The sequence below is a fragment of the Acinonyx jubatus genome, chromosome E2 (assembly GCF_027475565.1).
Source record: "Acinonyx jubatus isolate Ajub_Pintada_27869175 chromosome E2, VMU_Ajub_asm_v1.0, whole genome shotgun sequence".
NCBI classification, from domain to species: domain Eukaryota; kingdom Metazoa; phylum Chordata; class Mammalia; order Carnivora; family Felidae; genus Acinonyx; species Acinonyx jubatus.
Window position 1 is genome coordinate 42,898,834 of NC_069396.1, and position 12,620 is coordinate 42,911,453.

General features: G+C 58.7%; 1 protein-coding gene across 2 annotated transcripts; it reads left to right on the top strand.

Annotated features, from left to right (window-relative positions):
* The first annotated feature begins 2,476 nt into the window (after window positions 1-2,476).
* SCN1B (sodium voltage-gated channel beta subunit 1) lies at window positions 2,477-11,453 on the top strand. 2 transcript variants are annotated; one of them, XM_027044845.2, is made up of 6 exons: window positions 2,477-2,843; window positions 4,582-4,748; window positions 5,537-5,777; window positions 10,176-10,317; window positions 10,654-10,730; window positions 10,813-11,453. In XM_027044845.2, the coding sequence occupies exons 1-5, from the start codon at window positions 2,804-2,806 to the stop codon at window positions 10,718-10,720; spliced, it is 657 nt and encodes a 218-aa protein (XP_026900646.1). In that variant the 5' UTR covers window positions 2,477-2,803; the 3' UTR covers window positions 10,721-10,730; window positions 10,813-11,453. The 2 variants fall into 2 exon arrangements, with proteins under 2 accessions (XP_026900646.1, XP_026900645.1); XM_027044844.2 differs by having other exon boundaries at window positions 2,481-2,843; window positions 10,654-10,725.
* The last annotated feature ends 1,167 nt before the right edge of the window (window positions 11,454-12,620 follow it).

The following is a 12,620-nucleotide window of genomic DNA, read 5'->3' on the forward strand; positions in this document are numbered from 1 at the left end:
TGCACCACCAGCGAGTTCCCAGGGATGCTGATGGTGCTTGTTCAGGGACCTTGCTTTGCAAGCCACGACTACTACAACAGTTGAGGAGTTCATAAACGTGGCCGCTTACAACAGGGCCTGGCTCAGGAAGTTTCCAATAATGTTACTCATCGTGGAAGAATTGGGGGGAGAAAAAAGTAAGTCCTATAGGAAGCACCAAGTGTGCACCAGGCTCCATGCCAGGGTCTGGTGTTCCTTTAAGTCTCCCGGCGACTCCATATGAGACACAGATGGATAGTTACATGACTGAGGCCACTCTGCAGAAGACTAGGGCTGCAGGCCCAGTCCATGGTGTCTGCACATTTAGATGCAAGGTCCTACCCCTGCGGGACCCCACAACAGCCTGTCCAGGTTGAGGCCATCCGGACCTCTAACCTACCAATGAAGAAATGGGCTTAGAGGCAAAGTCTCTGGTCCAGGTAGAACCCAGGTCCGTCTCACACAGCCCTATTCTGGTTCCATAGTGAGGGGTAAGGAGAGACCTTTGACATGTCACACACAGCCTGTAAGAAAGTTCTTGATTAAGCGCTTGAGGGAGAGGACTGGAGGAAGGGTTGGATGGAGGCAGGAGGGGCCATAAGTGGCAAAGGGCAGAGCCAGGCTCTCCTCTAACTATGTGATCGTGGCAGGTTACCCACCCACTGTGGGCCTCAGTTTACCATACCTGTTAATTAGGAATAATGGTAATACCCATCATGTGGGGAGAATTTCAGTTCCTATTAGTAAAGTGCTTAGAATAGCACCAAGCCCATAGTAGGTGCTCAGTGAACACCGGCTTATAGGGCTGTGAGTAGATGCCCCTGCCCAGTGCCTAAGGCCTGTCCTCACTGCCTCTCTGCCTGTCACGGGCTGCCAGAGGGAGGGCTCGGAACGGCAAGAGAGTTATTTTCTGCAGAGGAATCTCACAGCCCAGGAGGTGTTGGCACAGAGGCCCAGACCACAAAGGTGTCCAGTGTCCCTGGCTTCCTGTTCCTCTGCCCTGAGCCTGCCCCACATCCTTGTTCCTCTTCCTCTGCAGGACTGGGTCAGGGGGATTCTGGAACTTCACCCCACCCAAAACCAGAGGTCGGGACCTGAGCAGCCAGCTAAAAGTCTCACTCCCACCCTGGTCCTGACAGCCCAGAGCTCCCACCCCCAACCTCTCCATTTGGCAGAACCTACTAAAAGGACAAGCCACCCACTATTGCTGGGGCAGGATTCCAGATCCTTCCACTTGAGGCTAGCTACATGACCCTAGGCAAGGGTGTGAGCCACTCTCAGCCTCCCTTTCTTCTGTAAAATGGGGATAATAGTAGAACTTACTGCCAATGTTGGGGAGGTAGAAATGGATCCAGCATACGCGAAGGGCTAGAGCTTTGGCATGTATTTATTCATTTGATGAATATTTATGGAGCACCTATAATGTGCCAGGCACAGTTCTGGTGCTGGAAATACAGTGGTGCCCAGGACAGTGTCCTCACCTGGGGGGATCTTGTATCCCAGGGTTGAAGGAACGGGGTGAAAGGAAGATCTAAATAAAGGAAGACAAAAATGTAGTGACAACTGCGGTCAAGTAAGGGACAGGGGAGGCAGTTTCCTGGGAATGGACAGAAGACCTGAGGAAGGTGACATTGGAGCCAGGAGCTGCTGGAGAAGAGGGAGTGAGCCTTATGGTTACCAGGGGGGAAGAGCAGAGGCAGAGCAGGCAGAGAGGGAAGAGCAAAGAGGGCAAAGGCCCTGAGGCAGGAATAAGTTTGCTGTGTTGGGAACAGCAGCAGGGGCCTGGGGTGGGGTGGGGCTGGGGGGACTGAGCCGCGGGAGGCGCAGGTGGGTGAATGACATCAGAGACCAAGTTACCCCCTGAAACAGGTACCCCCAAACCCCCAGAGAAGCCTCTGTGGTGTAGATCCGGCATGGCCCTCCCTCCCTCCCTCCTGCTTGGGTGGAGTCTGAAGTATTTTCGTGGCCCTAGCATGACACCCCCCCACCTCACGCCCACTTGGGTTCCTGCACAGTGACCCCTCAGGTCCAGATGCCAGGGATCTGAGAGGGAGGTCACTTGGAGGTCCCAGCCAAGTCCCCCTCCATCCCAGGAGGATGACCTCCATAAATTGAAGTCGGAAGCCTTGCCCCTCAAACGCCCTCTAAGCCCTCCTGGGACTCTGTGGGTGACCTTTTCCAGACTCCGAAGCTGGGGGTCCCCAGCGTCGGGAAGGGTAGGGGACACCCAGGCCATCCGCCCATGCCCAGAAGCCGCGGTCCCTGCGCCACCGGGAGAGGCCGGTGCGGCGGGCGCCTCCCGGGCCGCTGCGGCAAAGGCTGGGCGGCCGCGCCCTCCCCCCGCGGTGATTCATCCCGCCCCCTCCCGCTCCCTCCTCCCTCCCCAGGCCGCCGCCGCCGCCGCCGCCGCCGCCGCCGCTGCAGTGCGCAGGAGACCGCGGCCCGCGCCTCAGCGCGCCCGAGCCGGAGCCGGGCCGGGGTCGGTGCACCTGGCGAATGCGCCCGGCCGCGCGCGCCAGCGCAGGAGCCCGAGGAGCGGCCGCCGCCGGCGCGGCGGGGATGCCCGGACGCCGGGCCCCGGGGCTGGGCCCCCGGCGGTAACCGGAGCGGGGGGGCCGCGCCCCCCCCCCGCCCCCCCCCCCCCCCCACTTGCCGGTCCCAGAGCCGCAGCTGCTGCGCCCGCGCGCTCCCGGGGACATTCTAACCGCCGCCCGGGCCCGCTGCCTCTTGCCCCGCTATTAATACCGGCGGCCCGGGAGGGGGGTGCAGCGCGCGCAGCGCAGCCATGGGGACACTGCTGGCCTTGGTGGTCGGCGCGGCGCTGGGTGAGTGCGCGGTGGCTCGGGGGGGGGGGGGGCGGCGGAGGGCACAGCCCGGGCAGCGGCCCGGCGGCGGTGTTCGCGCGCGGGACCCGGGACAGCGGGGCGAGGGCCGCCCCCGGCCCATTCCCCGGCGCGGCTAAGTCCGCTTCCGAAGTTGTGAGCGCGGAGCGCCGGGCGCGGGGCGGGGGAGGGCGGTGGAGGTGCGGGTGGGCGATAGAGGGCGGGGGCCGGGCTGGCAGAGCTCGGCGGCTGCGGGCGCCCAGCCGGGGGCGAGGAAACGCGGAGTCAGCTGCTCTCGGAGCCCCGCAGGCTGCAATGTGACACCCACAGCCGCGGGAGGGGGTGGGGGAAGGCGGCGCCCGGAGACTGGGACGGGGGAGACCGAGACACAGGGAGAGATGGGGACGGAAGGAAAGGCGCGAGAGACACAGCCACTCGGAGTACTCGGGCTTGCTCCGCGGAGACTGGGGATCGGGAGTAAGGGGGGAGACGGAGACTGAGAGGGATGTAGAGGGTGCCAGAGAGAGGCCGAGAAGCGAGTTAGAAATCGGAGCGCTAGAGAGAGAAACTTGAGAGAGGCAGGGCCAGGCGGAGACACAGGTAGACACAGGAAGAGACGGGGTGTAAAAGAGGCAGGGAAGGGTGGAGAGACCGACCGGAAGAGGCTGTCTGAGTCTGGAAAGAGGACACAAAGCGGTGGGCCCTCCAGAGAGACTCCCTAAGAGATATAAAGTAGGGGAGACAGACACAGAGGTGCGTAAGGAGTTGGAGAGAGACCGAAGAGAAGGAGGACAAGAAGTTCCCAGGATTCCTAGACGAAGACACTCAGGGGGAAAACAAACGAACAAACAACAGAACACCCAGAGCTGGAGCTGGAGAGGCATAGCATTCTCTGACGAGTGTTGGGCCTTGGGAAGGGGGTGGCAGGTAAGAATGTGGAGGAGGCACCCAAAGGGACTGGAATCCAGTGCGGACGCAAAGTCCCTGAGGATGCAAAGAGCTCAGTGAGTTTTGAGAAGCTGACAGGAGGTGGGACAGGAGTCGGGAGGTGAGGAGCCTTGGGGGCAGAGGGGCCAGAGGCCGAAGTTGGGTAGGGAGTGGATGACACCAGAACTTGGGGACCTGGGGAACAGGGCTGGAGCGCAGGTCGGCCCTGCTTCCAGTGCCCACCTAGCCCCCCGAGGCCTTGCCTTCTCCTGGTCCACTGTCTGGGGCTGACTGGTTTTTCAGAGCAGTAATGGTAGAAAAGACTCTGCCACCTTGAACTTCTAACCCATCTGGAATTCTAGTCCCACTACCTAAATGCTGCAGCACCCTGGGCAAGTGGATTTCTTAAGAAGGGCTACTTGGGTGGCTACTTGGGTAGAGAGCAAAGACTCAAAGTTCCTGACCATAGTGACAGCCCTATTTTGCTAAGGGGTCGGGGGGGGGGGGGGGGGGAGCTTCCTGTGTGGCAGGCCCCCTGCTGGGGCCTTACCTAACTCACCGAATCTGCCCAGCAACGCCCAGAAGCAGAGACGATGGTTTCCCTCCCCTCACAGAGGGAAACTGAGGCCACAGATTCTGAGAGACTCGCCAAGGGGACACGGCAAGTGGCAGGGCCAGGCTTAGTGTCTGGGTCTGTCCATTCATAATGTTATTGAGGGGAAACAGATGGTCTCCGAGAGCCAACAACCAGTGAGCCTGGCACTGCCTAGGGCGATGGGTGGCCCTGCGCGACCTGAGCCTGCTGTCCCTGCAGTGTCCTCAGCCTGGGGGGGCTGTGTGGAGGTGGACTCGGAGACGGAGGCCGTGTACGGGATGACCTTCAAAATCCTGTGCATCTCCTGCAAGCGCCGCAGCGAGACCACCGCCGAGACCTTCACCGAGTGGACCTTCCGCCAGAAGGGCACGGAGGAGTTTGTCAAGGTGTGCGGGCGCACGGCTGCGGGAGGGTGGGCATTTGTGTGGGGGTTGGTGGCGGGCAGGGGCCAGGGGCCAGGAGGGGGTGGCTTGTCTGTTTTCAGTAAGGTGCCACTATCGGTGGCCTGGGTTCGAACTCCGGCTCCCCCAGTGACCAGCTGGTGACCTTGGGCAAGGCGCTGAGCTTCTCCGAGCCTCAGTTCCCTCTTCTGGAAAGATGGGGGGCGGGGTGATGGTCTCTAGCTCCGAGGTGTGTGTGAGGGTCCACGTGGCTGTTGCTCCTGGGACACGGGTGGCACAGAGTGAGTGTCGTTGGAACTATTTAGTGCCAGCAAGAATGTCTCAGGCAGTCATTATGGAAGAAAAGCAGAACTTTTTTGGCCTCCTTTGTGTTACACGTATTTTGCATTACAAACGAGGGGGCGCCTGCTGGAGAGCTGGGGTCTGCAGCAGCTGAGATGGGACCCCTCTGTCCCTGCCTGAGGAGTGTGCCTGGTGGCCGGGAAGAACTTTAGAGAATGAAAGCCAGGAAGGCGGAAGGGGGGGTGGGGGGTACTCCGGAGGATGCCTGAGGAATATGTGTGTGAGTGTGCGTGTGTGTGCATGTCAGCTCCAGGGACACACTCGGCGTTGGGGGTGGGCCGGGGCCTGATCCTAGCCTCCCCTGCGCCCTCCCTGCCTGAGGTCACGGTGCCCGTGTGTGTGTCCACTGACTGTCTGAGTGTCAGGGCAAGGGACAGAATAGTCTGGGTAGGGGGCCGGGCGCAGGCAGTGACCGGCCCTGCCGCCCCCAGATCCTGCGCTATGAGAACGAGGTGCTGCAGCTGGAGGAGGACGAGCGTTTCGAGGGCCGCGTGGTGTGGAACGGCAGCCGGGGCACCAAGGACCTGCAGGACCTGTCCATCTTCATCACCAACGTCACCTACAACCACTCGGGCGACTACGAGTGCCATGTCTACCGGCTGCTCTTCTTTGAGAACTACGAGCACAACACCAGCGTCGTCAAAAAGATCCACCTTGAGGTGGTGGACAAAGGTGAGTCAGACCCTGCCTCCCCCCCTCACCCCTGTTGCCCACTGGCAGCCAGATGGCGGGACAGATGGCAGGTAGGGGACAGGCTGGCTCCACGCCTGGGCCAGGCAAACGCCCACGGCGGTGGGGGTAGCCGCACCTCCTTCCCCAGCCCCAGCTCTGGCTTCCATTTCCTTTCAACCCCAGGCAAGGGCCACAGCAGGCCTCTCCTCTGGACGTTCTGGGTGCCAAACTCTGCCACCTGTGCTGTGGGGCCTCCGGCAGGTGCCTTCCCCTCTCTGAGGGAGGGTTGTCCTGTAGGATGCAGGTCGATAATGGTATCCACCTCCCAGGGCATTGTCTGAACTGTTCTATGGGGAGGTGTGCTGGGTGTCAGCTGCCCCTGTGCCTGGCCCGCAGCGGGGCCTCAGCAGTGGGGATGACGGTGGAGGTTCTGACTGTCGGAGAGCCTCAGCCCCTCCTCCCTTTGTGACTGTGAGGGAAGAGATAAGAGTGTGTCCCTTGGAGCAGAGCTCCTTAAATTCTGCTGTGTGCGTGGACCTGCTGGGAGTCTTGCTAATGTGCAGACTCCGACCCAGCAGGCCTGGGGCGGGGGCTCAGGCCACATGTCTAACAAGCTCTCAGCAAAGCCGACGCTGCAGGTCTGGGGCCACACTGAACAGCAAGGATGCAAGGTGTTTTTGAACATTTCATCATTTTGGCTCCAGCTGCCTTGGATCCCTTCTCTGAACCACCTTCTGATGGGTGCAAACTGGAATTTTCCAGGGCACAGTGGCCCATTGGCTTAGAGTCAGGAAGATATCCCAGAACTTGAGCCACCCGAGAGCCATGGCAAGTACGCCCTGTGGGGCCCACGGCGCATGCGCATTGTCACGGGGACTGTGCATCGTCCTTTCTTTTCCCCCAGGGGGGTGCCAGCCTCAGAGCCTACGTGCAGTCCCTCATTGAACCCTCCCACCCACCCTCCTGGCTAGGGGCTCTTACTACCCCCCACTTTACAGATGGGAAACCCCGGGCTCAGGGAGGTAAGACTATGTGGCCGAGATCACAGAGCTGGGACCCGGATTTGAACCCAACTAAGCGTGTGTGACTGCCGTTTCTGTTCTTGGCATGATTCACTATACTCTGCTGTCAGCCAGAGCCTGGGGGTTTCTTTTGATAATTAGCATTTTTACGCTTGTTATCAAAGTGATCCCGCAGGATTCAACACAGGAGACGTGTCGGAGCTACTCGCTGGTGTAGGTCACGATGCTGGGTGGGTGGCCACCCACGGATGTAGAAGATGGAGCCCCGCCCGAGGGAGTGGCTGTAGCAAGAACGCCCCCAAACACTGTAGCTGAACAAAATCTGTGTCAGTCTTGTCTCCTGAATCGGCGCCGAGGCCAGGGGTCAGGAGGGCAGGGAGGCTCCATGATACCGTTCAGGCAGCCGGGTTTCTTCCATCCTGTGGCTTGGCCCTTGCTCGGGATGCTGTCCTCACCTGTGAGGGGGAGGCGGGGGTCAGGTGCGCCCACGTCCCAGCAGAGCCTCTTTTAAACTTTATCTACCATATTCTCCTCCCCACCAGAGCCGGTGTTCTTAACAATTACCATAGGCAGAGCTATGTTGTTTTCCCAGAGTCTGTGGTTTCTTCATTATCCAACATGCTCTAGTGTTTTTTATCCACCGTATTAAAGCATTTTGTATTACTATATACTATACTCTTTAACATTACCAAACATACAACAATGTTTTCGTCATAATCCATCATACAAGAGTATTTTTAACATTACTCACCATGCTGTAGTACTTTAAATTAATCATATTGTAGTATTTTAAAATTTTACTCGTTATGCTATAATATAGTCAGCATTACCCAGCATACTGTAGTATTTTTAACATTACTCATCCCACCACAGTATGTCTTTCATTACCCATTATATTGCATTGTTAGTATTGCTGGCCATACCATATTTTTTCTTTTTTTCTTTTTTAATTTTTAAAAAATTTTTAAAGTTTATTTATTGAGAGAGAGAGCGAGCACGTAAGGGAGAGGCAAAGAGAGAGGGAGAGAGAGAATCCCAAGCAGGCTCCACACCATCAGTGCAGAGCCCAATGCAGGGCTCGAACTCACAAACCTCGAGATCATAACCTGAGCTAAAATCAGGAGTCGGAGGCTCAACCGACTGGGCCACCCAGGCACCTACCATATTCTTTTTTTGTTATAATCCACAATCGTACTGCATTCTCAACATGACCCATCAGCCAATACTGCCTCCTGGTAATAACCCCAAGGCGGGTTTTCCAAGGAGTCATTTCCAAAGGAGGGCCCGTGGGTGCTGGTGGTGGGACCTTTGCCAAGCTGGCAGAGCTGCAGGAGACCAGAGAAGCACCCGGGAGTCCCCCACCAGGAGTGGAGCCAGCAAACAGGGACCAGAGGGCTGATTCTATTTTGGATATACCCAGCACGGGTGGAGAATGTCTTGAGGTAGAGCAGCGTCTGAGGCGACGGAGAAACCCGGCATGCACAGATGCGGGCGGGGGCCTCAGATCTGGGGGCTTCTACTGGGGGCAGGCAGGTGAAGCTTTTAGAAGACTTGGGGGGTTTTGAAGAAATCAGAGTTCTCCCCAGGCAAGGTGCCTATTACCCTCTGCCCCAGTTCCTCATCTGTGAAGTGGGGGAACCACAGTCCTACCTCCTGGGATGTCTATACGGCTTGATGGGAATTTCACTTGATATACAGCAGCCTTTACCAAGTCTTTCTTCGGCTGTAGTAGTTCCCAGGGCAGATAAGAGCCCAGACCCTGCAGCTGCTAACGCTTGGGGTTGAATCCTGGCTCCGAGTCCAATCCTGGCTGTGCCTCCTTGCCTAGCACCGTCCACTTTCTGAGCCTCAGTGTCCTTGTCTGGAAAATGGGTTAAAGAGCCGTGCCTGTCACTGTCCTAATCTGATTGGGAGGGCAGGAGACACCAGATTACCTAAATCCCTTTGGGCACTGAGTTCCAGGAGCAGGGATGAGAACCCGATGGTGTAAGCTTTATCCAACATATATCCAACTCAGTGTGCTTCCTGAGGTCCGCTGACATGGGAAGCCAGAACTCTCTCTATCCTTAGGGTGTTTCAAAGACTCAGAGAGATGCCCAGATAAGGAACTTAGCACAGAGCCTGGCTGAAAGTGTGCATTCACCATATGAGATACACTTGTATCTTTTGAATGAATGAATGAATGAACGAAAGGACCAACGAATGAATGATGTGTGGAACCCTTTCCCCAGCTCCTTCCGGCAGAGAGGCAGGGGAGAAGCATCCGGCCCGCACCCTCCCTCACTCTGGCCCAGAAAGCATCGGTGCCATCTGCACCGGTTGGAGCAGCAGAAAGTGCCCACGGACAGGGGAGGAAAGACCATGTGAGGACAGGGGGGAAATGAGGTCCCGGCCATCAGGAAGGAAAGGCCCGGGGATACGGACTGGACACCCGTGAAATCCGGCCGATGACGCCACGGTGGCCTCCACCTCTAGTTCCCTGGCTGAACGCATCCCCCTCATAGTTTAAATTTAGGCTCAATGAAAGGAAGCTGGCAGTGGCAAGAGGCAGTGCTGAGGAAAGGATAGAAGGTTTCCGGAAAATGTCAGTGAATAGCCAACATTTAGGCAGTGCTGACTGGGAGCACATCCAAGCGTGTACTTGGATTTTAAGCGTGTGCTTAATACAGATAGTAACTTGTTTTCTCTTCCCAGCCACCCTGAGAGAAGGCATGAGTCTCATCATCTCCGTTTCACAGAGGGGGAATTGAGGCCCAGAGAGGCAGAGTCATTTACCTAAGGTCACACAGCTAATAAGAGGCAGAGGCAGGATCTGAACCCTGGCAGTCTGCCCCCAGAGCCCCCACTCTTAACAGTAATAATAGTATTAATAATAGTAAGCATTTATTGAATGCTATCTATAGGTTAAGCACTGTTCTAAGGATTTTTGAAGCGGACTTATTTTTACAGCACTCCCAAGAAGGAGCTATTGTCATTATCAGCTTCTCACAGATGGAGAAACTCACACCCAGAGAGGATGAGTCACTTGCCCAAGGTTACACAGCTGGCAAGTGGCAGAGCCGGGACTTGAACCCGAGCCTTCTGGTTGCAAAGCCACGGCTCTTGGGCACCTACGGTCACCTGAATGACACAGGTGCCCCCTCAAGCCACACAGGGAGGCAGGGTGAGGGGGACCTCAAGGCCCACCTGAGGCTGGTTATTAAGAATCATGGTGACGATGATGACTCTAGGGAAGCTGCATGGTCCTATTTGCAGACCAGGCCCAGAGAGGCCAAGCCACTTGCTCAGGCTCACACAGCAGGCTTGGGGCGCCTCAGGCTGTCATGCCTCCTGAGCCTAGCCTTGACTGCCACCTAACCCTGCCTGGCACTTGCAGCCAACAGAGACATGGCATCCATCGTGTCGGAGATCATGATGTATGTGCTCATCGTGGTGTTGACCATATGGCTCGTGGCAGAGATGGTTTATTGCTACAAGAAGATCGCCGCGGCCACGGAGGCTGCTGCACAAGAGAATGCGTGAGTGGGGTCGGTAGGGAGGGGGGTCAGGCGACCCAGACCAGGGCTTCCCCGAGAGGGATGTTTGTTGTCAGAGATGGATAAGGTCAGGTCCCAGCCCCTTCCCCTCCCAGGACCCAGGAGTCTGGACCCCCAGACTCCTCCTCCCTCAGACTCAGGACTCCGGGCCCCAGCCTGGACTTCTTGTGGATCCTGGAGCCCAGCCTGCAGTCTCCTCCTCTCTCTAGCTCCAGAACCCTGTACACTTGGGGCGGAGACCCCAACCCACCTCAGTTTCCTGGGGGTGGACCAGACTGATGATGGGGGTCGCTGTACATCTGGCCTTTGCCCCCACAGCTCGGAATACCTGGCCATCACCTCAGAAAGCAAAGAGAACTGTACGGGCGTCCAGGTGGCCGAATAGCCCTGGTAAGGTAGGTGGGTGGGCAGGGACCGCAGCGCCCGGGAGGGTGTCGCCCACTAGGTCCCTGATACCTGTCTCTCCCTCACCTTTAGGCTCTGGGCTCCACCTCAAGGAAGAGCCAGCCCTAAATGGGGAACATCTGGGCACAGCCTGCCCCCAGTGGGGGTTGGCCATTCCCGGGCCTCCACGAGCCTCAGAGTCCTGCCAACGGAGCCGCCAGGGTGGGAGGGGGCAGGGGGCTTGGCTCACACCCCCAATCCAGCCTACTTCCTCCTGCTCCATTGCCTACCCACGCCATGCATGATGGGTAAAGCAATACTGCCGCTGCCCCCACCCCTGCTTCTGCTGCCTGTTTGGGAGGGGGGGCGGTGAGGTGGGGGCAGCGGCTCCGCACCCCTCCTCCTTGCTGATTTGCACACACTGGCCGCTTCAGATGCACACTACTGGGGCCCAGCCCCTCCCTGCCCCAGCCCCCACCCGGTGGGGGGTCGTGATGGGCTGGCACGGTTTGGGGCAGGGGGTTCTGGGGCCCACTCCGATCCCCAGCAACATTTCCCCTCCTTCCTCTGGCTGGACCTGGGGTCCCCTCTCCCTGTGATGCACTCTTGTCCCCGGCCCAACCCTGCCCTCTCTCACCAGCCTTGGATCGTGGCCACTTAGAAAGGGGCCCGTTCAGCCTCGTCTCTCTTCACACAAGTAGTTTTGTTCATGAAATAAAGATTCTTGGACTTGATTCATAGTCTTTCTCGTGAGCCCCGTCACCCTCTACACCCCTCAAATCCCAAAGCCTCAGTTCTCATGGGGAGCCGCCCTCCCGGGCAGGCAGTGGGACCTCTCTGTGCATGTTCAGGGGTAAGGATGAGGAAGGAGCAGGTGGGTGGGTCTCGCCCTCCCCGGGGACAGCCACTTAGTACTTGACTAGTTGGGGTTGGGGGGCCACTAGCTCAGTGGGGACCGTGAGTGGTATGGGAGGGTGGGGGAGGGCAGAGGGGAGCCATGGGTAGGGCAGGGGGCAGCAGGGCAGGGAAGGTGCTCTGGAGAGGAAGAGAGGGAATGCAGCCGTCTCTTCCCAGCAGTGTGGGTCTCTGCTGTGATGGGAGCTGGGGAGAGGGAGAGGGAGATGAGGGGCTGGGCAGCAGCGGGGCCCCGCCAGCACGACCCCCTGTGAGAGGCTGTGGCTCTGAGTGGAGCCAGTGTGTGGGGCGAGCAGCTGTGGTCTGTGTTTGGGTGCATGGCTGTCCACAAGCAGGTGTCTGATGGTGACCCTTGTGTGTCTGGGTGTTTATCTGGCCCTGGGGTCTGACGTGGATCGCTCTTGGCTGCTGGCGGGACAGTGTGTATCTGCCTGTGGACACTTCCGGCCACTTGGCCTGGGCCTCAGCACTCAGTGCTGCCTTTTCCGGGCCAAGCCCCCCATCCCCCCTGTGTAGGACTTCCAGGCTCCAGAGGTCACTGCTGCAGGCAGCAGGGAAGCTGCCAAAGCAAACCAGCCCCCGTGACTTGTAGGAAGGCAGCTGGGGGGAGGGGGCCGGGGCCAGGGCTGGGGCAGGGACCCGGACTGCCTTGTTCAGGAGCTGCACATGGGGGGCAGGAAATGGCAGGGGCAGTGGCAGGCTTGGGGCTGGGCAGGAGGTGCTAGAGGAAGCAGGGGAGGACAGGGAGGGAGTTAAGCCTGAGCTGGGGCAAGGTGGGGGGGGGGGCGGGTAGGGAGGGGGCTGGGCCAGAGGCAGGGGCAGAGGCAGGGGCAGGGTGGGCTTGGGGCAGCCGGGGCCCTCTGTCTGGTTGCCTCCAGTTCAAAGGCCCATCCTTCAATCCTTGCGGGCACCCCCTCAGCCCCACCCCCCATCCCCGGCCTGCTCTGTCTGTCTGCCCAACCCCCCCCCTTCCATGTCCCCTCAGA

Coding starts and splice junctions, on each gene's coding strand:
- SCN1B (XM_027044845.2), top strand. CDS start 2,804: ATGGGGACACTGCTGGCCTTGGTGGTCGGCGCGGCGCTGG. Junction 2,844..4,581: donor GGTGGTCGGCGCGGCGCTGG/GTGAGTGCGCGG, acceptor CTGTCCCTGCAG/TGTCCTCAGCCTGGGGGGGC. Junction 5,778..10,175: donor CCTTGAGGTGGTGGACAAAG/GTGAGTCAGACC, acceptor TGGCACTTGCAG/CCAACAGAGACATGGCATCC.